General features: G+C 40.7%; 1 protein-coding gene across 3 annotated transcripts in view; it reads left to right on the top strand.

Moving 5' to 3' along the window:
- The first annotated feature begins 1162 nt into the window (after positions 1-1162).
- Positions 1163-26450, top strand: part of RET (ret proto-oncogene) — a 93984-nt gene continuing 68696 nt past the window's right edge. The window contains exons 1-2 of one of the 3 annotated variants that reach the window (XM_052677561.1): positions 1163-1511; positions 8143-8327. In XM_052677561.1, the coding sequence (XP_052533521.1) occupies positions 8291-8327 (37 nt within the window). In that variant the 5' untranslated portion in view covers positions 1163-1511; positions 8143-8290. Of the gene's footprint in view, positions 1512-8142; positions 8328-15310; positions 15615-26450 lie in introns of those variants that run through there. The other 2 variants (XM_052677560.1, XM_052677563.1) reach the window with 2 other exon arrangements.

Below are 26450 nucleotides of genomic sequence, written 5' to 3'. Positions count from 1 at the left end.
ACTGTTTTTCCATTGTGGATAGGTGGGAATACAGTTGCTAAAGCAAAATGGACTTAGATTGCAGCAGGGAAAATTTGATACAAGGAAAAAGATTAACTAACATTTTCTATCCTTCAAATTTAAAGATACGAAGCACTGGAACAGAAATCCTATTTGAGCTCTGGAATTTCTGTGCTTGTTTTTAAGGAATAGACAAATATCAGCTAGGAATGACAATGGTGAGTGATCCTTCTCTGGAACAGGGGATAAACCAGGTAACCTTCGTAGAAGAATGTGCGTGGAAGGAGATGTTATATGGGACACTTCTAAAAAGACCAACAAGAGAAAGTCAGTATAAATCTCATCAAGTTTCACTGTATGGAATTGCTTGTGCTTCCCCTTCTCCTCCCCCTTATAGTTTTCAGGTGGAACAGGTTTTCCTTAAAATGTACCATGGACCTTGTCAAATATGACTGTTCAGAACCACGATCCCTACTGCTGGATCCTCCCTAAAGCTCAGATTTGTCTCTGTTTGCACTGCCCTGCAGCAGAGAAGGTTAAAATGAAGATTGATGCTTAGTGATTCAAAGTAAAGTTTAACTGACATTTAATTTTGGTGAGACTTGTCCTTTTTAAGCTGTGCTCTCAGCTCTGATGTTTGGCCAGTTTTTGACATAGGTGTGGTGCAGGACTGTTGTAAGAATGTATGGAGGCAGGAGGGTATAAGTTTAAGAGATAAAACCAGGAGTGGGGCAGGTGTGTCTCAACAGCCAGAGAGATAAAAGTGTTTCTTTAGAGAATCACGTTGTGAGTAGCCAGTCCTCTAATGCAACCTGCAGCGATAGATTAAAAAACCAGTAATGACTAAACCACTGGACTGGTATTGTGTTGAGTAGCCACGTTCCAACTTACTGATTTTCACCAAAGCTTGTTGGAGCAGGGTAAGAAAGTTTCCATCATCATTAGTCTTTGCAAAAAGGTACTTGAGAGTCTAACATAGTTCCTGTTGGGTACAGTCCCTGTCACTGAACATACAATCCAGATGTTAGTGCTGATAGCTTTGCCAGTGTGTTTATGAGAGAGGCCAAAATGTGGAGAGGCACAGACTAAACTAAATCCTTCCTTCCTTCCTTTCTTCCTCGTCAAGGCCTTAGCAACGTACGTGAACAGAGAAACTAACACTACCTCTGCAGTGCCTGTCTCGTGGATTAATGGCAGAATTTAGTCTCCCTGCATGTTAACATGCGCTGCTCTCTCAGCAGCAATAAATTCACACAAAACTACCAGCAGTTCACCAAAAACATTGAGTCCTGTGCTCTCTCGATTCACCTCAGGTGCACCATGCCTGAGAATTCGTATGAGTAAGTCTCCTTGATGACTAGTGCACGAGAAGAGGCATATTACTGCTTTAATTACTTATAATGAAGGATCACGGGATGGTGATGTCATCATTTTAAGACTTGCTATGTCTAAGTGCACTGCCAGGAAGAGAAAAGATGAATGATGATTTATATATCTTGGATAAAATTCAGGTAAAAACCTCTTCAAAAATGTTAATTATTTGAGGTCACTTTCTATTACGTGGAATCTGTTCTTTAGAATTTCTCACAGGTTAATAGAGATGATTCAGGAGGTCTCAGGCTGGATTGGTCTGACAAGAAAAAGCAGCAACTGTGTGGGGGAGGGAAAAGAAGGAGACAAAGGGTGTGATTTATCGATATGCACTTTGCTATTTGTGACTAACAAAGAGATGGTTCACAAATGTCTCAGACTCAAAGCTGTGATCTGTCAGAACTGCTGAGCTGGGGAAATACTACCACTAAGTGAAAATAGATTGGTCAGCAGTTAGAGACTTATCTGCAAGCAGGTCATCGCATACTATCTACATGTGCAGCAGGAAGATTGTTTTGCTGGGTTAGGAGTGAGATAACTTTGTTGCAGTGTTGTCTGTTATCAATCAATAGTTTTAATTAGTTACAGGATTAACTAATAAAAATCCTAGCTGATTGATTATTTTTTTTTTTAAATCTGGGTAACGCTTGCTTTATTACGGAGATGATTTTTCATTTGAACTAAATGCTTTAACCAAAATGTGGAGGATTTTTATTGCTTCTGAGGGAATGAAAGAATACTGGGAGAAGGAACACTGGTGTCTGTCCAGAAAAAAAAGATCAAGGATACTGGTGATCAGTGTTAGCCTTACGGTTATTTGGAGGTTCTGTGAAGCACTTTGCAATCGGTCACACGTTTGTTGAAATCTACTGTCATTTGCCAGCTTTTTGTAAAGAAAGGGATAGAAATTAATATGATAACATTTTTGTTATTCTCTGTAGTAAAGCTGATTGCATCACCACCCGTAAATACCTAATGTATGTACTAACTAATAAATCTAGCATGTAAATACAGTTTTCTTAGATAACACCTAGGCTCTCACACATGTATACATATGCATCCATTCTCTATTCTTTGAACAGACAAAGTGTTACTGGGGGTAGTGGTGTGGATGTGGATTTGCTCATCGTAAATCTGAGACAGGTGTTGCTGCAACTAGAAGGACCCACCAGGGTAAATGAGTGATGACATGGATTTGGCTCATAATTTCCTGATTGTCCACACGTGTATGTAATTATACCTCCTGGTAGTATATGTGCAGTGGCAAATATGTTATATCTATCCCAGGAAAGAGTTTGAAGACTGCCTGAAAATAAGTGAAAGAGAAACAGCCCATCTTGCATGAACCAGCTGAGTTGCTATTAACTATGTAAATGCATACTTAGAAAATAAGATGTAAAGTCTCAAAGTAAGTTCATTTTCCTTCCAGGGAAAATGAACTGCGCTGCACTGCACAAAGGGTTGCAACACCTTTGTATGCAAGGTTTTTAAGTGTGAACCTTAAATAAAACAGAGCATAAGTTAATCAAATAAGCCAAGCAGTTCCTCCAGGGTTAGATTTGATTTTTCTTCATCTCAGTAGCTTATACTGTTCTGTCGTTGAATGCTTTTTATTTTATGTCCAGTGACTATCAGCGATCATGGCTCTCGATTCAGAAAACATCCAGGCGTGCTTGGTTGCTTCATGAGGCATATGCATTTGATTAGACTGGTGACCAAGAACATCAAAACAGTAATGTGACTGAAGTCCCCCTCAGATGCTCACCAGTCCGTCCACAGGCCTAGCAATCTGACCAGCCTCAGCAGGATCAAAATCAGTTACATCTTAGTGATTTTCAAGGGATAGAAGCATATGGAGACAACATCAAGCTGATTTAAGATGAAGCAGCCTGTCATCCAGTATGTCAGCCTGTGAAGATGCTAAAACACAGAATGGACAGAGAACATATGCAATAATGCTTACTTGGGACTCTACCCTAACTTTGGTGACATTTTGCCTCTTCCTGCCTGCCAAATACAATTAACAGGTCTGTAGATGTGGACTCTGAACCACATTCCCAGCTATGCTATGAGCTCTGGGCAGCTAACTTTATTTCACCATCCACCTTTGTGGTTTCTGATAGTAAATGATTTGTTTTTTACTGATTCCAAGTGAGCAATATATTTGTGAGAATAGAGAAGAGGGTGTGGTTAATGTTCAGGCAGACACATTCAATGACCTTTTAGGTCCCTTCCAACTGAACTATTTTAGTGGAACATTACATTTGCCATGCTTGTGAGTTACTTTCATGAGAAGTATTGTATTTACATTAGATAAATTATAGACTTTATTGCATAGTAGCAGTATAAACAAAATACATTGTTTGAATGGTTGTAAGGTGTTTGCTGTATTCTTGGCATTTAAATTGGAAGAAGTAGTGAAGTTTTTGCAACAGTAACTGTGTAAATGGGAAAGTTTCCATCTTTGTTGAGGCACCACAGCTCTTTCCTTTACTACCTGGTGGCTTCTCTGCTACTGTTGGCTGCGGTTTCTTGAGCCATTCAGCTATTTTGGGTAGCTAATGAATGATCTGCTTTCAACAAATGACGAGTATCACCATAATTACTTGGTGCACGTAATATTTCCAGCTACAAATGTTTGCTAGGCTTTAGAGCAGTCTCACGCAATGCAAAAGCTGTGAAGTAGATACTATATGGAAGGGAAAATCATCCATGCCGGATCCATGCTTTAGAGCAGGCACGTTCAGCCTACAGGAAGACAGCTGGTAATGTACACTTAAAACATTATTATGTGATTTTTAGTGAAATAATGCTTAGGGAATAAACATTTGACCAGGTGAAATATTCTGCTTGGGAAATAAATTGCCTGATTCTATTCCCATTGCCTTTAAACTCCATCATCATTCCTGTCCCAAATGGCACAGGTTTTAACACCTGGGGCTAGCTTTAGATTCTGACTATATAGATCGTAGGCTGATGTGAGCCATATGTGAGCTGCTTGTCAATTTGTACTAGGTCAGAGGCAGCATTAAGTCAGCTTTCCCAGGCTTGCTGAGCAGCTTAGAGTGAAAAGGCCATTCTTGTGGGCTCTGTCAGCAGGCTCTGGGCCACTGCCACCAGAATTCAATGAGACACCAGAAGTCTGAAACCTAGGAGACAGTTTGGCCCTGGTATCTCAACTTCACCAGGTGACTTATACGTGTAGATTATGTACAGCTAAACCTCAAGTCAGTCCCGATGTTTCATTCTACATTGGTACTGGTACTGAGCTGTTGGGCAGGACTTTGATAAAGACAGAGTTTATCCTGCCTAAGGGTGTCCTGATGGATGGAATCATCACTCCACTATGCTGCTGATGCATATGCCTCAGGTCATCTCAGTGTGACTCATGTTAGCCTTAGAAGCTTTGTGTCTCTATTACAGTCTTCAGAGAAGCGCTTGAACAGTTAGCAGAAGATGCATACAGCAGAATGAAAAACTGTCTAGAAGAGTACAAGAAGAGGTGAACAAGCAGAAAGAGTACTTCAGTGCTCAAAACTGGAAAAGTTTGGAGCATTATTTTTTAGTGTGATCGCACAGAAGGAGATATTTTGAATTCCTGTTCATGCAGAATTCTGTAGCGACATTAAGTCATCTGTCTAAAGTCTGAATCATCTTTATGAAGTCACTGCAGTTTTTTATGGCAATAATCAATAAAAACTTATTTGCAGTCTGTTATTTCAAGTATTCGTTGGAGGGAAAACTATTCTCTGTTGTTGTGACTCACAGGCAATCACGGGAAGTTTAAAGGGACAGATGTTGCTGACCCAGCACAATGGCATTTCAGAATGTATTCAGAAAGGATAGGTCAGATTCACAATGAAGACATAAAACAAAATAACCTTGGCTGTATAAAGACATCCAGCAAATAGTCTGATTCATATTCTGGAGCAATACTCCTAAGCTAAAACCAATCCAATTCAGGATCTGTGGGACATCATCAGGTGATATCTAAACCTTGAAGTCTAAGATGTCACATATCTAAGGCAATCAGTCCTCTACAATATGATTCTGGATAGTGTTTTTGTTTTTGCTGATATTTTTGTTTGCTTTAAAAGATTCTGACAGAAAAGCTCATCAATAATGTGATTCTCCAACTTCCTGCTCTAATATCATGGTTCCAGTTGGTTTCTGCTGGTGGCTTTTATCATTTTCAGTTCATTGTAACTTGTTCAACTCCCAATGACTTGGGAATGACTTCTGGCAGAGCAGGCATTCATGTTCTCAGTTTTGTGTTGAACAAAACGTCACAACGTGACAATCAGTGTTTCTTTAGAGCAGTTAACACAGTTAAAGAGTGTTTGGCCCTTTCTTTCGGAAGCTCTGGCATTATTACCCACTGGCCTCATAGATGGTGTGTATTGAGGTCTGCCAGTTTAATGTCTAACATGTTTCTTCAGTACAAGCTGCTTAATCTCCTATCCTGTCATCTGTGGAACCTCGTCAAGAAGTGCTGTGTTAAGAGTGCAAATCGTGGTCTCCCATTTAGCTTCTTAGAGGATTATATCAAGTCAGTCTTGAGTTCACTTAGCCCATGCTTTTCCATATTTTCTGGCCAGTAGCATAGAAATGTATGTGTAATTTGCTTCAGATACTTTTTTGTGTGACTTAAAGATACTGTGCAATTAAAATTCCCTCCAAAATGGTATGTAAGTACTTACAAACATATAGGGAGTCAAACTGTATTAAACTGGGATTCCTTCTCAGTTTCCATTGCTTCTGTGGCAATACCGCAACTTCAACCAGCCTGCCTGTATAACGTGAGGCTGCATTTCCTCTCTGCAGAAGTCAGCACAAGCTGTATGCCAGCATCCCCACAACTTTCTGCTCTAGGATTCCACTTCTTACAGAGCCTCAACCATCACAAGTTGCAGGATGACAGCTCTTCTGTACATCAGACAACCTTTTCATTCAGCGATGCCTGATGTAAAGCATTTGCTGAGGTACCAACATACACACATACACAAAAATTAAGACAAAACTGCCTTCCCCGTGGGAGCACTTCCTAGGCATTTATTCCTGAAATATGTCAAGACTCCCTAAATTGACTTCTTGGGTTCACTGCACGGTTTCTCTTTCAATCACAATCTTTTGTCCTCTCTCTGCCTTAGCTGTGTATATTTTGTTACTCCTTCAACATTTGATTTATTGGTGCAGAGACCAGCTGTGCCTGCTTACCATGAGATGTATTGTAGGAGAGCTGAAAAGGTCTGGTTTAACTAAAAATATTGGAGCTGAAAAATGCTGATTATAAGTTGATAAATCACTTGATTTACCTGCTTTCTGTTTACCTGGATCAGTCAAACCAGTCTCTCTCAGGTGCTAACTGAATAATGTTCCAGTGTACTAAGTGGAATGGAAGAAAACATAACTTCAGATCATATCTCACAAATTCCATTTGCCAGATTCTAAGAGACAAAAGCCAGCAGTCTAAAATTATGTCTTCCAATTAATGAGTGCAGTGTCTGCTCCACAACCATTGCCTTTCATCAAATATAGCCTGCTTGTTTGTATTTACTGAGCTCTTAGTTATATTTAAATGTTGCTGTACCTGCTAACAACACTGAAACAGCTGTCTTGAATTACTGTGAGCTACCACATAGTCATGAATTGGAAACAAAAAACTGTCTCCTTCATGTGTGTATTTGAGAGAAATTGCAAGGGAGATAAATTTCTCCCACTTAAAATACGGGGTGCTCTACAACAAATAGGTAGCGCAGTCAGTTCAGCTACTTAAAGTCTGTTTTTAACTTAAAAGAGAAGCTGCCCAGCTATCCGTAGTGGAAGACATACATGAATGTCATCTTCTAATATGCATACATTAAAAGTAGGACAGTAACCTACTTCTGGTTATCTCCTTTAGGCATTTAAACTTTCTCTTTACTTTCTCCCCTGGGTTCTGATTCCTTCTCTTTAAGTTCATGGAAGTCAGGGCACAAAGGAATACTGCAATGAACTTACAAGTTTTTACGTTATTTCTGTAAGTGCATGAAGATAGGTATAATTTCACTTAGAAATATTCTATCTGAAAGCAGAAAAATTCAGTAAGTAAAGTGTTTTGGCTTGTCACTCTAGAAAAAAAAGATGTGTTTTCTGTTCTGCAAAGCCTGAAGGCTATGTAGGGTGGCAGTGGGTCAAGAATCTCATGTCCTGGGGTGAATCTCTATTGGACTGGCCATGACTTAACATCCATTTCTCACTTATTGACCGTAATCATTTTGATAACTTTCTAGCTCTTTTTAAGCTCAAACTATGATCGAGTTCCATAGGGAAAGCATTAATCATGGCTTTCTTTATGTGCGTGTGGGGGGAAGTTGATTGTTTGTTTTAAGGATAAACAGATTACACTACTACGCTTGGCATCTAGTATAATTATAATATATTGTATCCATGTAGGCTGCAATTTTCCCTTGGAATGGTTGGTTTCAGTGGTTTAAACTTTTGTGGTAACTTTAAGACGCATTCATTGTGACTCCATATGGTGCAATTCTTAAATTTTGTTTTTAAAAATGTTTTTAGGAAATGATGTGTTGGAAAAATTTGTATATATGGAGAACAGAATCATAGAATAGAATCACAGAATCGCTCAGGTTGGAAAAGACCTTAAAGATCATCATCAGGCACTCAAAATTTACCTTTTCAGTCTGAGCTTACTCCCCTTGTGCAGAGTAATGTCAGATAATATGCAGTTCTGTATTCTTGCATTTACAGGACTCTGTACTCCATGCACAGGAAAAACAAAGAGGAGTATTATATTAGCCAAACGATGGAGATTAAATCTTTGGGTTGGATGCCAGAAAGTTACCAGTTCCACCACTACTCCTGACACTGACTTCTGGGACTCGAATTAAGATACATGTTGCTGATCATGAAATGAAAAATGTATGGGCAATCTTCATTCTCATATTTCCTCACAGGTGAGATCTTGATTTCATTTTAAACCTAATTTTATTTAAATGTAGAAACTGCATGCATGTGTAATAGGCAAATACATTCTGTTAGATTGATAGGACGTAGGGGCAAATGTGCTTCTATAAACTGTGGTATGAATGAAGATGTGACCTGACTGAGTGCTTTCTTTTATGGCCACGATACCATATATTTAAAGACACATTTTAGTATTCATGCAGATCTCTTGAATTAGCTTTGGATCGTATTTCTTGGTTTCTAATGATTACAATTTTGTAACGTATGGTTTAGAAAGTAAATCAGATTATGTAGATCATTTAACCCAATACAGGTTAACTTAGAGGTGAAGTCCCTTGTAAGTCCTGAGTCTGATACTTTTACACTAATTCCTATAGTGATTAAATTAATTGTTATTCCATTGAATGTGATCTTCTCTTCATTAACTTAGCATGCCTTCATACTTATATTCCTAACTGAAAAAATGGTCACTATTTTGTTGAGTCTTCCCCAGCAGAATTTGATTTGATACTTTAGGAGACTGAAAACTATCCGATTTCTGCTTCCCACAAAACAAGGGCAAATCCCTCAAAACATAGGTAGTCATAGTTCCATGCTGAAACTATGGAAGTTAATATCAGCTGGGGCCATTGCCTGCTGTTACCATAAAGTTGAGCTACAAAGAAATAGATATAGAAGAAGCGCTTTTCTTTTTCTTCTGGGGATGGATCATGTGTAAAGGTAGCAGGGTCTAACACTTCTGCTGCAAATGCTTTCTTTTGTGGAAGACAGAATGATTTGTGAGTTCATGCCTGATTTGTGTATGCGATGTAGTGGACAAGTGCCCTATGATGCAAGAAGTCATAGTTACTTTACACACCGGAGAGGTCAAATAGTAGTTTGTAGGATAGGTCACTGCAGTTCAGTTCTTCAGCTCTCTCAGATGGTAAACAGGACAAAAGAGAAGCTTGACTTGGGATGACAATGGAGGCATTGCTCCAATGAGAACATCAACACTCTTAGCCCTGGGCTCTGCATAAGCTTTGCTGTGGATTTTGTTTGGATACAACCTGTAAGGGAGCCCATGCAGGATGGTAAGGCAGCTGCTTCCATGCTTTTCCAACCTCCTGGATCTCCCCATGGTACTGAACTAGGACCGAAAGACGCTGGCAGAAACTCATTTGTGACTGCAGGTGGGCACTGCAGTGTGTAGTGAATCTACTCTGAGCTGCAGCTGGCAAGCCTCCTCTAGTTCCTGCATGCAGCAATGTTTGTGCACGGAGATTGAAACCTTTTCCCAATGGAAGTGTGGAAAAGGTAAAGCTGAAAAGATTCCAGGGCTTTGTTGCTTAACCTAGAGCAGTTCAAATTTTGTACTGCTCAAGATATGTGTTGTTGTTTTTAGTTTTTTTCCCCTACCCTAATTTAATTACATTTCATATTGAACTTCAGGCATGTGTATATTTTGAGTAGGTTTCTCTATGTTATTGATTATTTTAAAAATAATTATGATTGAAACTCCTTCCATTTGATTTCAAGGTTTGAATTCTCTAGAGCATGCTGTGACCATCTTTTCAAATTCACTATGTATTTTTCAAGGAAGAAACAAAACAGCAGCTTAGATTAACAAATATTTACTGGGCATTTAGGAAGCATCACAGCTTGATCTGGCTGTCACTATTTTTGCTAGGATTGGTGATGGAGTGTCTGATAGGGTCATACAAATACTTCAGGCTGAGGTGTAAAATGTGATCTGTGAGTCTGTGTTGAGCAGAATCATCCTCTAACATTTTTGACCTCTCTCCAGTGCCTCACCAGGGCTGTATTTGCTAGACAGTGAGAACAGGCTTGCTTTGGCCATTACCTGGGGTGTATTTCTTTATGAATAAGTAGGCAACAGAGGTTTTGCATTCTCAGGTGGCACCAAATTCTAAGAAACAAGGATGAAAAAACCCCCACTTTTTATCATTATGATTATAGTAGTTCATTATTTTCTGGAAATGGACACGGAGAAGAGTCTGAGTTGTTTTATGTTTTGTTAGCTGGTTTTAATTTATCAGCCGCCAGTTGCAATATATTTTTCCAACTAGTTGCACTGTAACTTCTGGAAAAAACATCTACCCCCTGCTATTTAAATTCTGATGTGTATGTTCTTGTGCGTATTTCCAGACAGATTCAAAGTATTTGTTTAAAAACTAGAAAAATCTGGTCTTCAAAGTTCAGAAGAACTTTGTGGCTCCTGCTGGTGTGTAGAGATTTATCATACTAATATCTGTCAATACCGTAAGGAATTTAATGCCTCTTGAGTAATGCAATGAATGTTGAGCCTCGATGCCAAGGTGCTTGTGGGTTATGACTATGGGGATGATGTTATAGTGTGGTTCCAAGCAAAAAGAGCTGTTGCAAATGAGATAATCGTGAGTCCTCAGCCATGTTGCTCTTTTAGATAGTAGCTGGGGGGTATTCCTGTGGCAACAGAATGGCAGCTGTGGCATAGCCATGCTGGCTGCCCTGCACTGTGCACATCATCCTTGCAATGTTGCAGGCTCTGTTGCGTGGAACAGTGTGCATTGTCACTGCCAGAGGTTGACAGCCAGCTGTAATCTCTCTTCTGTAATCCTGTTGGTCTGCAGTAGTAGGGAGCCTATAAACAGGAAGGGAGTCAACTCAATGACAGGGTAGATAACAGCAAGACAAGGGGAGATGGTTTTAAATTGAGGGAAGGAAGATTTAAGTTGGATGTCAGGGGGAAGTTCTTTACTATGAGAGTGGTGAGGTGCTGGAACAGCTGCCCATAGAGGTTGTGGATGCCCCGTCCATCCCTGGAGGTGTTCAAGGCCAGTTTGGATGGGGCCCTGGGCAGCCTGGGCTGGTATGAAATGTGGAGGCTGGTGGCCCAGCCTCTGGCAAGGGGGTTGGGAGATTCATGATCCTTGAGGTCCCTTCCAACCCTGGCCATTCTGTGATTCTGTGAGTATAAAAAAATCAGATTGGGATTTGAATTGTGATTTGTAACTTGTGCAGTAAGTACAGCTGTTAAGTGTTAATTTGTTCACTAGGGTTTCTTAGTTGATAGAATAATGGAACAAAAGCTGAAATACTGTCAATTCTGTCCATTTGCAGGGCTAAAGTGACAGGGCAGGTGCAAGAGAACATCAGCTTCTTGATGGAAATGATATATGAAAATACCTGTTGTTGCCATGTATGGGAGGAATTTGTTTCGCCTTTGCATGGAAATACTCGAGCATTTAAACCTATTCTATAGCAGTACAGTTAAGCAGATGAAAGTTTCAGGTAGATCAGTGATGTGACAAAAATTTTATCACTGATTTCTGTTGGCATTAGACAACAGGTTCTGTCTTGCCCAAGAATCTCATGGCCATGATTTACTATTTCATGATGTGGCCAGCTCACAAGAATGGTACTTTAGTCAGTTCTCTGTGCTATTTTGGTTCTTCCTAGTTAATTCCAGGCTCCTGATCTGCTAGCGTGCTTTCCATCACATGTATCTCTGCTTCCTTCAGTCCTTTGTTAGTGCTTCCACAAGAATACTGCTTTGCCATGAAATTGGTGTGTTGGATGAGGTGGAATGTTGGCTAAACTTGTGATCAGGACAGCTGGTGACGTTATTTCTGCAGAAGAAAACTTCACTTCCTCTTGAAGGGAGTATCTTCTTGGTTGTGTTTCCCAGATGTCATGATGGAGAATCTGTCAGCTTGGGTTTGCTGCTTTCTCCTGGTGGTAATGCTTTCTGACCATTTTGTAGCATGTCTGAGTGAGCACTGCAGGAAAACATTCTGCTCTTAGCTCCTTCAGTGACCTCAGATAGACAAAAATCAAATAGGTAGCGTGGACTGCTGGGCAGTTGAACTGTCAGCTTTATGTATTAAGTGGGGAAGAAGCGAGTAGACAGAGTGATAAGAAAATGAAGCCCATGGGTTGTGGAAAAACATGTAAACAACTTGAATTAAGTATTTCATACAGCTAAATCTTTTGTGATTGTCAGGATCTCTCTGTTTACCATTAGATCTGCCTCGGGAAGAATAACTGTCCAGTGCCATCTTATATATAGCTTGACAATTTGGTCCCAAAGTAAAGCTGTTATCAAGCAGTTCCAACTTTGAGACTCCACAACAACCAAGTTCAAATTGTGGGGAAAATAGTTTGTTTAAGTTTCGAATGATCAGAAATAAGATGTCAATCACAGTGTTCTAGGAGGAGCTTCATCTAAGAAAATATTTTGGTGTTCATTTGTGACTGTATGGAAAGCGTGGAAAGGTGAAACCGTCCTCAAGTGTCCTGTCTTGGTGCTACCTGAGTATGAGTTCAGGCTTGTGATGAAACTAAGAAATGATTATCAGTTAGCATTGGTTTCAGGAAGCATTATCATATCAAGACATCTCAGGGTGCCTTTACAGAAGAAAAAAATACAATAATTTAATAGCTTGATCTGCTGTGCCAAATGAATGACTCAAAGCAAAGCAGAAATAAATGACTATGAGCTATAGTTTCACAATTGCACCAGCCTGCAGAAAAGTGTCAATTTATTTCCAGTGTATTTTTGCTGGGAGTGATAGGAGATACCATTACAGAGCTTGAGCTTGTCTGGAGAGTTAAGGACACCTGGCTTTTTATTTCCCATTTACCAACGCTGGTTTTGATTTCAGTTTTCAGGAGGCCTTTAGGCAACAAAACAGGTGAATGACACAAATGTGCATTTTACGTACATCTGAGCAGAAGCTCACTGTTGGAAGAGGTGCTGGCATAGGCTTGTGCTTCTCTGTTAAACTCAAGGACAGATGCTTCACAGTCCGTGTTGGGCCTTTTTATGGCTGTGGAAACAGGGCTGGCCAGAAAGCGTTTCATGGAAATGACATATGATACATGGGTATTTGAATTTTGGGTGAAAAATTCCTCCATTTTTGTTGTGTGGTTTCAAAAGACTCTACAGTTTGATTCTTTTGTTTTTTCAGCCCAAACTGCACTTCCTCAATGCACTGTCACTTTTTCCTTCGTGAAAGCTTGTGGCGTATTGAAGAGCATAAAAGCACAATGCTCAGTCCAGGACAGTGACTGCCTTAGTGCTGGAGCGATGGCCATGCTGGCTGGGATGCTGAAGACATCAATATCTAATCTCTTTCTCATCCAAGTTGGCAAATTTTTCCCATGTGTGCTCTGTGTAAGCTACGAACCCTAGAAAACGTATAAATCTGCTTAACTTAAAAGCCTGAAAATCAAATGAAAAAATGATTCCGGTGACCTTACTTCTGCTCCTTGTATGACGAACACGATGGCATCTCAAACCGGTTTTAATGCACTGGAGCAGAGCCTGAAGTTGGCACAGGAGTACAGCTTTGGCTTCAGTCGCTGAGATGCCAGAAGAGATTGGAAGTCCTTGAAATTCTTCCAAGAAGTCACTTTGTCCTGGCTGGAAACTGGCATTTATCAGTGCAGATGATAGTGGTGTATTTTAGATGGCATCAATATTGATTTGTATACAGTGCTAGCTTTTAAATATGATTTAAGATAAAGCTCAACTAAACGTAAGACGTTTCTCCATGAAGCATTGATTTAATGTTAATGTTTTATATATTGCTTTCTTTGCCTTCCCCTTCGCTCCCCTTCGCATCCCAAAAATGCTTGGGTTCCTCTATCAGATGGCTGTGAAAGCCCCACAGACACTTCTGCACGTGTGTAAGTGTGCAAAAGCTACATGCATGCTGTCCATCAGGCAGCTCCAAACACAATGAATGCATGGCACTCAATGGTACTCATTTCAAAGTCATTCTTTCCCTGCCATGTGCTCGCACTTGAGTTACTCTTTTCCCATAGGGGAACACGGGGATGCTTGGTGGAGGCACAGGAAAGTGAAAATAGGTTTCTTTCTTTTACCAGTTCTATAGGGCAGTTTCTTACATTTTGCTTGATAGTGTGTTGTGCATTTTAACTGAAGTCTTAACTAGGCTAGGAAGAATTTCCCGTTTGATTTGTAGTTAATCTAGAGCAGTTCTTGGCGGGTGAAATTACAGTTTACGTTCAGTGTCATTGGCCGTGTGCACATCTTTGCTCGTTCTAGGGCGTTTCAAAGTGTGAGGGCTGGAAACGAGCAGAGCGGTAGCTGCCGCTCGGTGCTTGAATGCTGTCGTCCGGATCTCCCAGCAGCGTGGCCGTGGCGAGGCATCAGCTTGGGGCGGGGGAGAAGAGAAAATCTTCACGGCAGGTTGGAGCGCCCGGGGCGGAGAGATGATGCGTAGGGCCGGCTTTAACCAAGGGGCTTTGGGAGTTGCTCCCGGCGGGGCCCTGCGGGCAGGCAGGAGCCGTGTGCGCCCGTCCCGGGGCTGTGCGGCGTCCAGGCGCGGCGCACCGAGCGCTCCGCCCGCCGTTGGCGAGCAGCGGCTTTCCGGCCGCGTTTCTCAGCAAGCCGACCTGTTGTTGAACGGTGGTTTTGTTTGCCTTGCTTTGATATATATGTGTGTTTTTTTTTTTTTTTCTTCCCGCTTGCGGTTTAAAAAGCGGCGTTTGGCCGCTAAGCGGGATGCTTGCATTCCGGGTTACTTTGGTTGCCTGCCAGGTGGAGCTCATCTCGCTGAGCATCCTCCTAACAGCAAGCAAAAATTGCCTCCTCTCCCAAGGATTAATTATTCAAGGCGTTTAATGTGTTTGGAGGGAGGGGGGGGGAGAGAAGGCGGCCACTCGTATCCATCCTGGTGCCGCAGCGCCTGTCCCCGCTTTGTCTCGCACCTGGTGTGTTTGCGCGGCTCGCGGGTCTTCTTCCTTCGCAGCCGCCTCCGGGGGGCGGCCGGGGAAAGCGGTCCGGCTCTCTGTCGCGTCGGCCCCGTCCCGCCCCGCACCTCTCCGCCGCCTGCGGGGATGCTCGGGGCGGGGTCCCCTCCGCGGGGGCTCCTCGGGCGGGGCGGGGCGGGGGCGGCCCGGCAGCCTCGCGGGAGCGGAGGAGGGGCCGGGGGCCGGGCGGTGCCGGGCCGGGCAGCGCGGGGGGCTCGGCGGCGGGCGTGGTGCGGCGCGGCGCGGCGCGGCTTCGCTTCTCACTTCGGCTTCTCCTTGCAGAGCCCCGGCGCGCCGCTGAGGGGACGGGGAGCTTCCTCCTGTCTCCGGGGTCGGGACCGGGAGGAGCGAGGGAAGGAGCCGGCTCGCGGCATCCCGGTCCGCATCCCGGCTCGGCTCGTCCCGCCTCGAGTATGGGCCGGCCCGCTTGAGAGCACGCTGCTGCCCAGAGCGCCGGTGGCCCAGGAAGATGCGCTCGGTGCGGGGGGCGGCCGGCCTCCTGCTGCTGTGCGGCGGTGAGTACCGGGCGGGATGCCCGCCTTCGGGAGCCGTGCCACCGGCTGTTCGGGCCGGCTCCGGAAACCTTTCCCCGAATCTAAATGAGATGGGAATAAACCTACCGCTTTTTCTTTGCTTTTTAAGACCGATCTCTAAGTTAGAACAGATGTGAGTTTCCTTGTTCTTTAAATTTATGATGTGAAAGGGAAGAATATTCAAGTATGTTCCTGTGTAAGTTTTTCAGAGGTGATTCCTTCTCTGTTGCCCTTCTCCCGGAGCTTTATGCACTGTCAAATTGGGTTTGGATTGATAAGCGAGAATGACTAGAACATGGGAAGTTATTGGCTTGTAACTTAGATGATGCTATCCACAGATGTGAACTTTCTAAAGCAAACAGAAAATGCATTATATCTCTGTTTCCTCCATATGGTGATGTTTGCCGATGCGTTTCTGATGTTTACATACGTAAATCCAAGTTGTTTGCTACAGAGAATGCAGTGCAGCCCTGCACACCACAAATGTGCTTCTGAAAAGGGAAAGTGTGAATGAGACCAGCAGTCAGGTGCAATGAGATTTTTGTACTTGGGATTTTCTGAAATGTATAATGATGTGCACCTTCTTGTTATTTCTAATTAATTATAGTAGTTCACAGCAGCTTAAACTGCTTTATGTGAGTCAAAGATTGATTGCAATGCCTCTATTTGTTATCTTTTTTTTTTTTTCCTCCGCTATGAGGAAATAGTTCAGGTTGCCCTTAGTCTTTTTCCTCATTATTCCATTATTCTTGTGGTCTTCTGATCTTTGTAAATACTCACTGGGATTCAAACCTGGGTTGCCTGCAAATAAAATAGGTAGAAAATGCGATGTCTAAATACTCATTAAAAATAAATAAGTAAATAGAGTGGATTGTGTTCCCAGTCATTTCACTGTCAGGAAGAATCAGCCAGACTTGGATTGCTATTGGATCATCTATCATACTGCTTTACTTTTATATTTATGGCAAATCCATTTTCTTTAATGTTTGTGGCAGAATTAAGAGAAATCTAGTTTACCTCAGATCTTCAGTCTGAGGGGTTTGGTTTCTTTAATCAGTATAGCACACATGTGTTTGCTTGGAAAAGATTTCTAGTGATTTCACTGTAAGCTGGACAGATGAATTTATTTCCTGTTCCTAATGTGGTGCCCCGTAACACTGTATGTACTGAACCTAACAGATGCTTAGACCTCCCTTCTGAGCTGCTTTCTCTTGTCATCTTTTTCTTTTTTCTTTATTTCTTCAATGTGTCCCTTTAATTAGATTGCTGTTTGATTTTACACATAGTAAACTATGGATGGGGAGGGGAGCTGTCTATTTGTCTTCTCTGTACCAGAGAACAGATAACTAATCTGTTCCTTCAGTGTCAGAACTAAGCAGATGGATATTGGTTCAGCCAGAAACCTGTTGTTGTTAAATATAACCATAAATTGTTAACTCTTGGATTTGTCCATACCTTGGAGGAGTATTAGAGGAGTTAATTTGAGTTGGATAGACTGCCAAGTTGATTTTCTTGAAATACCATTTGCTTGTGCTTGCACAATCACAAATACTTGTTTACTCTCTCAGCTTTGACTGGTGGAGTTTCATACCTGATTCTCCTTAATTTTTACCAAAAACACAGGAAAAAAAAAAAAGTTACGTGTGTTTAGGATCACGATTCAGCATAATGGCATTCATAGTTGGTTCAAGGAGTCTAGCGTTACTGTCTGGGTGTCTGTTGCTGGTGAACGACTGTTTTAAGTTGAGATGAATGATATTTATTCTGATTTATGGAATAAACACTCAGTCCATAGCTGAGTGAGTAAGGTGAGTTGCTATGTCTTGAGAATATTAGCAAAATGAGCAAGAAGAAAAAAAGAGTGCCATTTTAGAAACAAAGATTGTGTGTGATGCCAGTGGGAATGCCAGAGGAATGCATCAGTGAAACTTCAGTGGACTCCGTCCTAGGGGAAATCCAGAGAGTCTGCACTGATACCTGTAGATGTCATACTCTCTCTGGACGTTGTGAAGAAGTCTCTCAACTGTATTAGACCTCATCATACGTGCATGGGTGTCCAACTGTCTGGCTTGACTGAGCTGTGGATGTTGGTGGCCCTGCCTGTGGCGGGGGGTTCGAGATTGATGATCCTTGAGGTCCCTTACAACCCTGGCCATTGTGTGATTCTGTGAGTTGTTTGGGGCTGCATATGAAATATATGATGTAGTTAATTTGTGTAAGTAGCAAAGCTTTTATTTTGTAATATGTTTTATTCCCACATTAAAAACAAGAAAGAGGGCAATAAAACCATAAAAGCAGTGGGTTGGACACATACGTGAGGATTCCCACTCAATATATGGTGAGCCTCCCTTGGTACATCTTTGGTTTATCTAACCTGTCGCATTTTGGAAAACCTTTAACTGCAGTGGTCCTTAAGACTTATGCTCATAGATGGCACAAAGATTTCTCAAGTGTGGACAAGACTGTATTTTAACTGGTGAGCTGGATTAATCAGTCTGGTGAACATGCTGTTGGTTGAATGGATGGGATCTGGTTCTTTGGCAGACCAAAAAGTGCACAGGACCATTTGTTTCGAGGCAGAAAGGATGCAGCCTTGCTGCTTCTGCACCAGAAGCCTTGTGGGAGTCTCCTGCAGGCACTGATAATAAAGTGAGACAGCCAAGAAATAGGGGAAATAAAATAATGTCTCTTCTCTAGTTAAGACTACTGTTGTTTCAGCGTTATCAATTAAAAGAAATGCAGATTTGCATTACAGAGTAACCAAATGGATTTTTCAGAAGTGGCCTGTGGGAAAGACATAGAATTGTCTCATCTGGAAAGTAATTTTTGTTATTAAAGGAAATATTTTCTGGGAGGTGCACTGTTTTCAGTAAATAGGGTTTGTAAGCATTACGCTATGCGTGTTTTTTTTAGTTTGAAGCAGAAACATGTTTCTAAGTGGAAATAACAGAGATGCTACTTGAACAATAGTGCTCTTGAATACAGGGTATTGAAAAGTTTTATTGACTGTGGTATGGAACTACTGATGAATGTATTTGTTCTGGTATTCATTTAAGCACAGTGTGGGATCAGCTCTTACAGTGCAGCTCCATGCTGCTAGGGTTACTGTTAATGTTTTATTTTGACTGGTTACGATTTACTACAAGTCCTGGCTCAACTTATGTGTTCAGATCAAGGAAAGGCTTTAGAAACCAACTGTGCAAATATTGACATTCTTCTCTCCCAACTCTAGATATTTTGCGTAATATTTGTATTTCATGATAGAAAAAGGATGCTTTCCCTAGGAAAAAAACACCATTGTGAACAGCTCTGCACCTCTCCTCAGACCAAAGCAGTGCTAATCAGACCATGTAGTGGAGCACACACCACTGAGTTGAGGACCAGGCTAAAGACAGACATACATTTGTTTGCATGATTGTTATTTTGACTGTGATCTAGTTGGATGATATGTGATATTAATTATGTTTTCTTTAGATTATATTCCTGTCTGTAGGGAAATATGGAAAGGAGTCAATTTGGAGGGTTGTTAGAGTTAGGGAGGTGTGGTTAGGTTGCAGTTGGACTTGATGATCTTTAAGGTCTATTCTGAGCAATTCTATGATTCTGTGCTTGTATCTGATGAAAAAAGCAAGAGGAATTTTGCTAGATCTTAATTGTTTTGTTTGGAGAGGGCATAGGAGTTAGAAGGAAATGTCAACCCTCGCTATTCTCTTTGAACAACGCTGAGAGGACAGTGCTTCTTTCCTGCCTTATTATTTTCCTCTGTCCCCAGATTTAGCTCTTGCACAGGCATACAGGTAAGAGTGGGCTGCTGGTGCCAGTGCTTCTCCTCATGGGCCACAGGTGCCCATATAGCAGTGACACTGCTGCTTTGCTTGCATGGAGCTGATGGCTGCTTCGTCCCAGCGCTCTGGCAAACCTGGGTTGCCTCTAGGCTGAATCTCTCCACTCAATTTATTGCTATGCCCAGGTCTTTTATCTTCCTGTTCTCACTGAAGTCCATTACCTGCTGCTTTTTCCATTTCATAAATCGTAGAATTGAATCACTCAGGTTCGAGAAGACCTTCAAGATCATCAAGTCCAACCACAACCAACTATACTACCTTAACATTTACCCATACTGCTAAATGACGTCCCTGAGTACCACATCCAAACAGTTTTTAAACACATCCAGGGATGGTGACTCAACCACCTCCGTGGGAGCCTATTCCAGTGCTTAACAGCCCTTTCTGTAAAGAAGTGTTCCAACCTAAACCTCCCCTGGCTATTTGAGGCCGTTTCCCCTCGTCCTATCACCTGTCATCAGTGAGAAGAGAAATAGTAATATTCTGGGTTGTTTGTTTGTTGTTGGGAATGTGTGTTAAAATCATGACAATAGGACTTCGTGATGCATTTATTTCCCTACCTCCCATTGCTATTTTTGCTGTGCCTTCTTCCCTCAAGCACCTGCCTTTGCCTTTCTTCTCACTATGTGTTTTAGGACAGCATTCAACATCAGCTTGATCAGTTCTGCCAGTCATTCTGTTTCAATCTTGGTCTTTTGCTTCATTTGTGGGTTTTGTTACTAACATAAAGACAGCATAAAGGAAATTGATATGAAGATTATAGCAGGCTAGAATTGTAATGCTAAAACCCATGTTCATTAAGCTTTGATTAACAGAGAAGATTCCTTGTAGTATTACCATAAGCAGTCAGCTTGTATGGCAGTGCTGCTTCAGCACCTGAATACTAGATGTACATTCAGTAGTATGCCAACATTCTGCTTTCCATCTGTGTTGTATTACAGTCTGCTAATTTTTTTTTTCTTCTTTTTCTGAAACAGCAGACAGGACTGGTGAGAAAACATGTATTTTGTTCACTCTCTGTTTCCTCCTCCCTTTCCTGCTTTGTGCCCTGGCAGGAGGGAGAGGATTTATTTATTTGTTGTTGTACTTGCATTCCTGGCACTGCTGCTTTGGCTAGTTTGAAGGGGAGCACAAATTCTGGTGCTTTCAATACTTGAATGGAAGTAACTTATTTTGGGGAAACCAAATGGTTAGTAGCTCTCTGCCCTGTACCTCACCCGTCAACTTTACAGTTTGATGCACAAAGAATATTTAAAGGGTGTATAATGACAGATGAAATAAATCAATTCAAAGGAATTCATAGTTCCCACTCCTCCTGGGCTGCTGTCTCCTTCGCCATGTGAACTGGCAAAGAGCAATGTGCCGTGGTTTGGGAAAAATCCATTTCATGAGAGCTCGGTGTTTTCCAGTGTGAGCTGTTTTGTGTGAAGGCTTGGAGTTTGTCCGCTGAGAAAAGCAGGTCTGCTCTGTTTGTGCATTGGCACCCTTAAGTCTTCTGGCAGAAATGAGTGTTGTTACCAACTGATGATTGACTGGAATTGTCTCACATTTTTGAAATGCAACAAACTGCCCAACGCTGCTTATTGGGTCCGTACGCTTGTATTTGTAATGCTGCAAAACTAACCTAGATAGTGATTCCCTGAAGCGAACACAGGTGTGTGTTGAGAGCAGGTTGCTTCAGCATTAGTATGTCCACAGTGCAATCAACAGCTGCTCTTAGTTCCTGCTTCATACTTTGTTTTGGCAGGAGAGCATTACAATTCACCACAGCATTCAAAAAGGCTTTAGACTTGTTTATTCTCCAGATGAACTTTGTTATTTAAAACTCTCTATTATATTTTGGAAAGTAAACAACTGAAGCAATGCGAGGATAAATAAAGCAATGAGCATAGGAGTAGGATAAATTTGAGGTTTGCATTTTAGCTTGCTTAGATCAGAGCTCAAGTTCAGTTAACAGCTGTAATACAGATTTGTTCTCTGTCTCACTCTCTTAGTTTTCTCGTTTACAGAAAACTACCATCAATAAGAACCTTTTCTGCACATTGTATGTACGATCAAGCATGTGTAACGTAACCTCATGACGTAATGGGGCTGGCACAAAGTGGAGGAAATACACTGGAATACTTGAAAGAAAACTTGAGTGATGGCACGTACAGTAGGGAAAAACACTACTGGAGTAGCTGTAGGAAACTTTAGTTAATAGAAGGTAAAATAGTAAGTGATCTGAAGTGTGAATAGCCAGAGGGACGTTGCTTCTTTTTGAGCTCAGATGTTGCAAAAGCACCATTTAAAGATATTTACAGCCATCTGCTTCGGATGTTTTGCCTTTTCCCCTCACATATGGAGGGCTCAGAACTGGTTCTTACAGAACACTTCAAAAAAATAGGTGAATATTGTCAGATTTCTGGAATAAGCAATTATCAGACTTGATTTTAGCCAAAAAGATGTTAATCAGCTGAACTGAAAATGATCATCGGTGCTTCAAAGCGTAAGGGAAAATGGTAGTGAATGCAATCAAAAAGGGGAATTAAAAGCTTTACTGGGATAACAGTGCCAAAACGGTAGTATGACTGAATTGCTTTAGGAATCTGGCTGACTAAATCAGGTGATTGTAAAAAGAAAATGGATATATTACTCCTTATGGTTGTCTAATGGGTTTTCAGTATATGCATTTAGAAAACTAATTAAACATTATATTTAACTGACATAGCAGAGTTGCTTGTGTTGCTGTAATGGGTGTTTTTTTAGTGTCCATTATGACTTTCTTCTTAGTGAGACAAATTTCACTCTTAGATAATAGGATTAAGCCTAGTTTTTCTCCTAATTCAGAGACACTAAGTTTTCTTCTAAAGGCAATTTGATTATCTGTTCTCTTTACGTGCAAAATGGCAGAACTCATATAGCAGTCCAGAATTACAAATAGCTCTGGAGCCCCTTGAAGACTACTTTTCCCACTAAACAAGAGCAGGCATCCATTAGTCCTGTCAGTGCTATGCTAAAGCTGTTTTAGATATGTGACTTACATTTCAGTTTCGTAGAGACACAAAAAATTTTCTTTGCTTTTCTGAAGAGTATGTGCATAATTGCAGGTGGCCCCCCTATATGAAGAGGTGGCTGACAAGAATGTTGTAGAGCACTTCTCTGACTCCCTTAAAAAAAAACAAACACCTCTATACTGATTGGCTTTGGTATTTTTTAAAAACTTTGTTGCTGTTGTGAGGTGGTCTTCCATAGGCTATTATCTAAAAGTGAGAACTGAGAAGTATTTCTGTGCAAAGAGAAATGAAGATGTAAGAGTGATTGGGTCTTCTAATTGGAGACCCTGCATGTAGCAGGGGGGTTGAAACTAAATGATCATTGGGGTCCTTTTCAACCCAGGCCATTCTATGATTCTAACAGTATGGGTGGTTTACAAAATGTGAGTGAGAAAGGACTTGATTTTGTACATTATCATCTCTATCCTTGATTGTTGTTTTCTTCAAAAATCATCTCTGAGGTTGAAAGTAGCTCAGCTATTTTCTGTACCGTTGCTGTGCGTTTGGGAGGAAGATGCTGCTTACCTGTTCCTGCTGCTTGGCACAGAAGTGGGTGGAGGAACATTCAGGTTAATACAGATAAAATGAAACATGAAGAAAATGTAGACTCATATAAATTCAGCCTATAACATTCATGCTTAGCTTTAAGTAGATGAATTTGTGTGAAATAAATGATGCATGTTTGAATGGGAATACCCAGTATAGAATGATTAATACATGACAACCGTCTGAAAGCAGGAGAAGGCTTGAAACGTGTATATGCTCTGGCACTGTTATGAAGCTTTCTTTTACAAAGAATAAAAACAGATGCTGTAATTTCTAAATTACATTGCCATTGCTTTGTGGTCTGCAAGGATGTAAGACAGAAGGATGCTGTTCATGAAATCTAAATACCAGGAACGGGGGAAGGCGGAAATACAAAAACTTCCATCAGGAAAGGGTTTAAACTTGTGATTGATTTTACTTGGCAAAGTATTTGTTGTTCTTGTTCAGAGAACAACAAAACAACAACAAACAAATAGGGAGTTAGGGGAGCATGCACAGATTTGTGTAAAGGACACTGCCTGTTTTGATTCTGTCATGTGAAATTGAACTGTACTATCTGGAAAGATCTTACAGGACTTTGGAGGAAACATTCGATGCTCATTACTAATGAAAGCCACAAAGTGCTTCTTTGGTACCTCGTACTATTAGGGATGTTGTTTTGTAAAGCCCTTTAACTTAGCCTTTTCTCATCTCTGAGGTGTTAGGACCAGTTTTAGCAAGGTACTTAGGCGTGTGCTTAGGCTTTCCCTAGATGAGCAAAGCATTTTAGAATGAGTTTGTATGCTCTGAACTGAATTGCTCAGATATGAACATTAAAAATGTAGCAGTGTGCTTAGATGCCAAACTTTTCTTTTTTACCTTCTCTCAGTGTGTGCCTCGATTGACAACTTTCATGATCCAAAACAGAGGTTTTATTCCTGTATTAGTAATATACTGTAATTAAATGTAACCTCTCTAACTTCCTTTGTTGCATAGCATACAAAGAATCCTGCTAGTTTGGACGCACTGTCATTGGAAAGAAATACAAAAACAAATAGAGGTTGAGATTTCTTTTCCTGCTTTTGAGCAATTCAGGGTAAAGGCTTTCTCCAGTAGAGTCTGTGGATGTTGAAATATAAAGGACTGAGGGTGATGATTTCTGTACAATGATTCATCCCAATTAAGAAAAAAAAAGCATTATGAGTGTTTGAATTTTGGCTTTAAACATAGATTTTTAAAGTGATGAGGGGGAACAATACAGCTCTAATATAAGTTTTATAGCACGTTTCAATTTAGCAATGCTGACACACTCTGAATGAGAAAGCAATATAAACAGTTTTATTGCTTTGCTAAACTTTTGCCTTAGTGAACAGCAGAGGAATTGTCCTAAATTGCTTTGCTCAGGACTTTTTTGGATAGTAGAAGTGTTTATACTATTACGTTTTCCAGATTGTTTTGTACTGAGGAAATCACCTTTAAAAAAAAAAAAAAAAATCATTTAAAGCTTGGTTTCTGCCACTTCAACAAGTAGGATGATCTTAAGGGGATGCAGTAGACCACTGGTAAAAACTCATAAAACAACAACAACAAAACTTAGACATCTTTTCTTCTTCTTCTAGTATTGAAGAATTTGCTCTGGCCTGTTATTGTTGTTGGTTTTTTAGAGCCCCTTCCCTGCCCCACTGCCATGGGCTCCATTTTGATAGGAATTTTGACAGTTTTTCACCAAATTTGTTAAATCTTGACTGCTTAGATCATGCAGCTAGGTGGGAATTTTGTTTCACTCTACTGAAAAATTCCATCCATTCCATTTGCACAGGGAATCTTTGTATCGTGACATAGACATTCAAACTACCTGACAGTTAGAAAGCAGATTATAAGCTATACAAGTCTGTACCTTAGGTTTTAATAATGTATTTGTCCATTATGCAACTTGTAAGAGACAATAATGAAATGTATGTAAAGTATTTATATTGGTAATTCCAGACTCGGGGTAGCCTGAATATAGTAATCACATTCATCAACATACTGAAGAGACTGGTAACAGGGACTTTTCCTTATAACATGTTCCATTGCTAAAAATTGCAATGAGATGTATTTTTTTTCTTCCCCTACTAATCCTTGGTGATGTTAATGGTAATGGAAGAATTACCATAGGTAGGTTGCACTAAAATCCCATCTAGAACAGTGACATAATTACCTGGTGATAGCTGGCAGTATCCACTTTTGAATTTTGGCAACACTGTGGCTTTCATGCTGTTTTGAATGCAAAAAAATAAATAAAACAAAAACTAAAAGAAAACAAGAAATTCAGGAAATAAGAATTTTGCTAAAAGATAGAAATGACTGGCAGTATTTATTCCCAAAGGCTGTGTTCACTGTCTAATCTCTGTCACTGGGAGCATCTTAAGAACAAGTAAGACAGCAATCCATTGAGGTCAGCTGTGTATATTTGACTTAGCTTGGGTGGGTTAGATGACCTCTGCAGGAAAGTTCTGACTTGTTATGGCTTTATGCTTAGGATGTAAGAAATAGGACAGTTATAGTCTTTTTATGTATGAAGTTAGTTAATGCCTTTTGTTTGATCAATCAGGACTCTTTAAGAGATTGTGATAACTTGAGTCTGTTTATGGTGCAACTGGAGAGTCAGTATCAAAATATTTAATATTGTTAATCACCAACAGCTGAATAGACAGGAGCTAGATGACTTTGATGTTGAGCTGAGCTTCTAGAGTTTTTGATTTCCAGGATCTTCAAGAATATCCCTGGGGATATAATTGATATGTAGTGGTCTTTGTCTTTTTAAAAATCAAATTGTAACACCACATTCAGCATTCTCCAGCCCTGGACAGCGAGTGGAGGATTGCACACTGGCACTGAGCATTTCCAGTTAGGGCCTTGAAAAAATTCTGCATACACTTGGTCTAACCTTGTCACCCAGAAAAACAGAGACGGTGCTTTTTTCTTCTGCAAGAGAAATGCTTTGCAAGGGTAAAACCTGTTGCAATAGGCATGGGATTTGAGGATCTGTTTTCTTACGAGTTAAACAGGATTTATGGTTTGGTAGGCAGTTTTTATGAGTAAATGAGAATGTAAGGATTGCACAACTATGGAAAATCAGTGCTTAGATTTTAACTCTACCACCAGTACTTTCCTTCCTAATTCCTAATTTGCAATTTCTGGGACTGTTTATTTGTCTTTGACTTCTGAGAATTCTTCTGCAATTTTCCTTTTTATCAGTACAGGTAAAATCCTCACCAGATTTTAATCGTTGAATAACTGCACGCTGTATTTCTTTTGCTGTTGGTTAAGTTTCACGGTTAGTATCTTTCACTGTAGCAGTACAGTCATTGCAATTCCACAGAATTCTCAAATTAAGTTGTTTAAATGTGTGTAATTTAAAATGGAGTTTG

Source organism: Tympanuchus pallidicinctus, unplaced genomic scaffold (assembly GCF_026119805.1).
Source record: "Tympanuchus pallidicinctus isolate F22 unplaced genomic scaffold, pur_lepc_1.0 scaffold16, whole genome shotgun sequence".
In the NCBI taxonomy this organism is placed as follows: Eukaryota; Metazoa; Chordata; class Aves; order Galliformes; family Phasianidae; genus Tympanuchus; species Tympanuchus pallidicinctus.
Note: the sequence above shows the minus strand (reverse complement) of the source record. Positions and strands in the feature narration are given on the sequence as shown.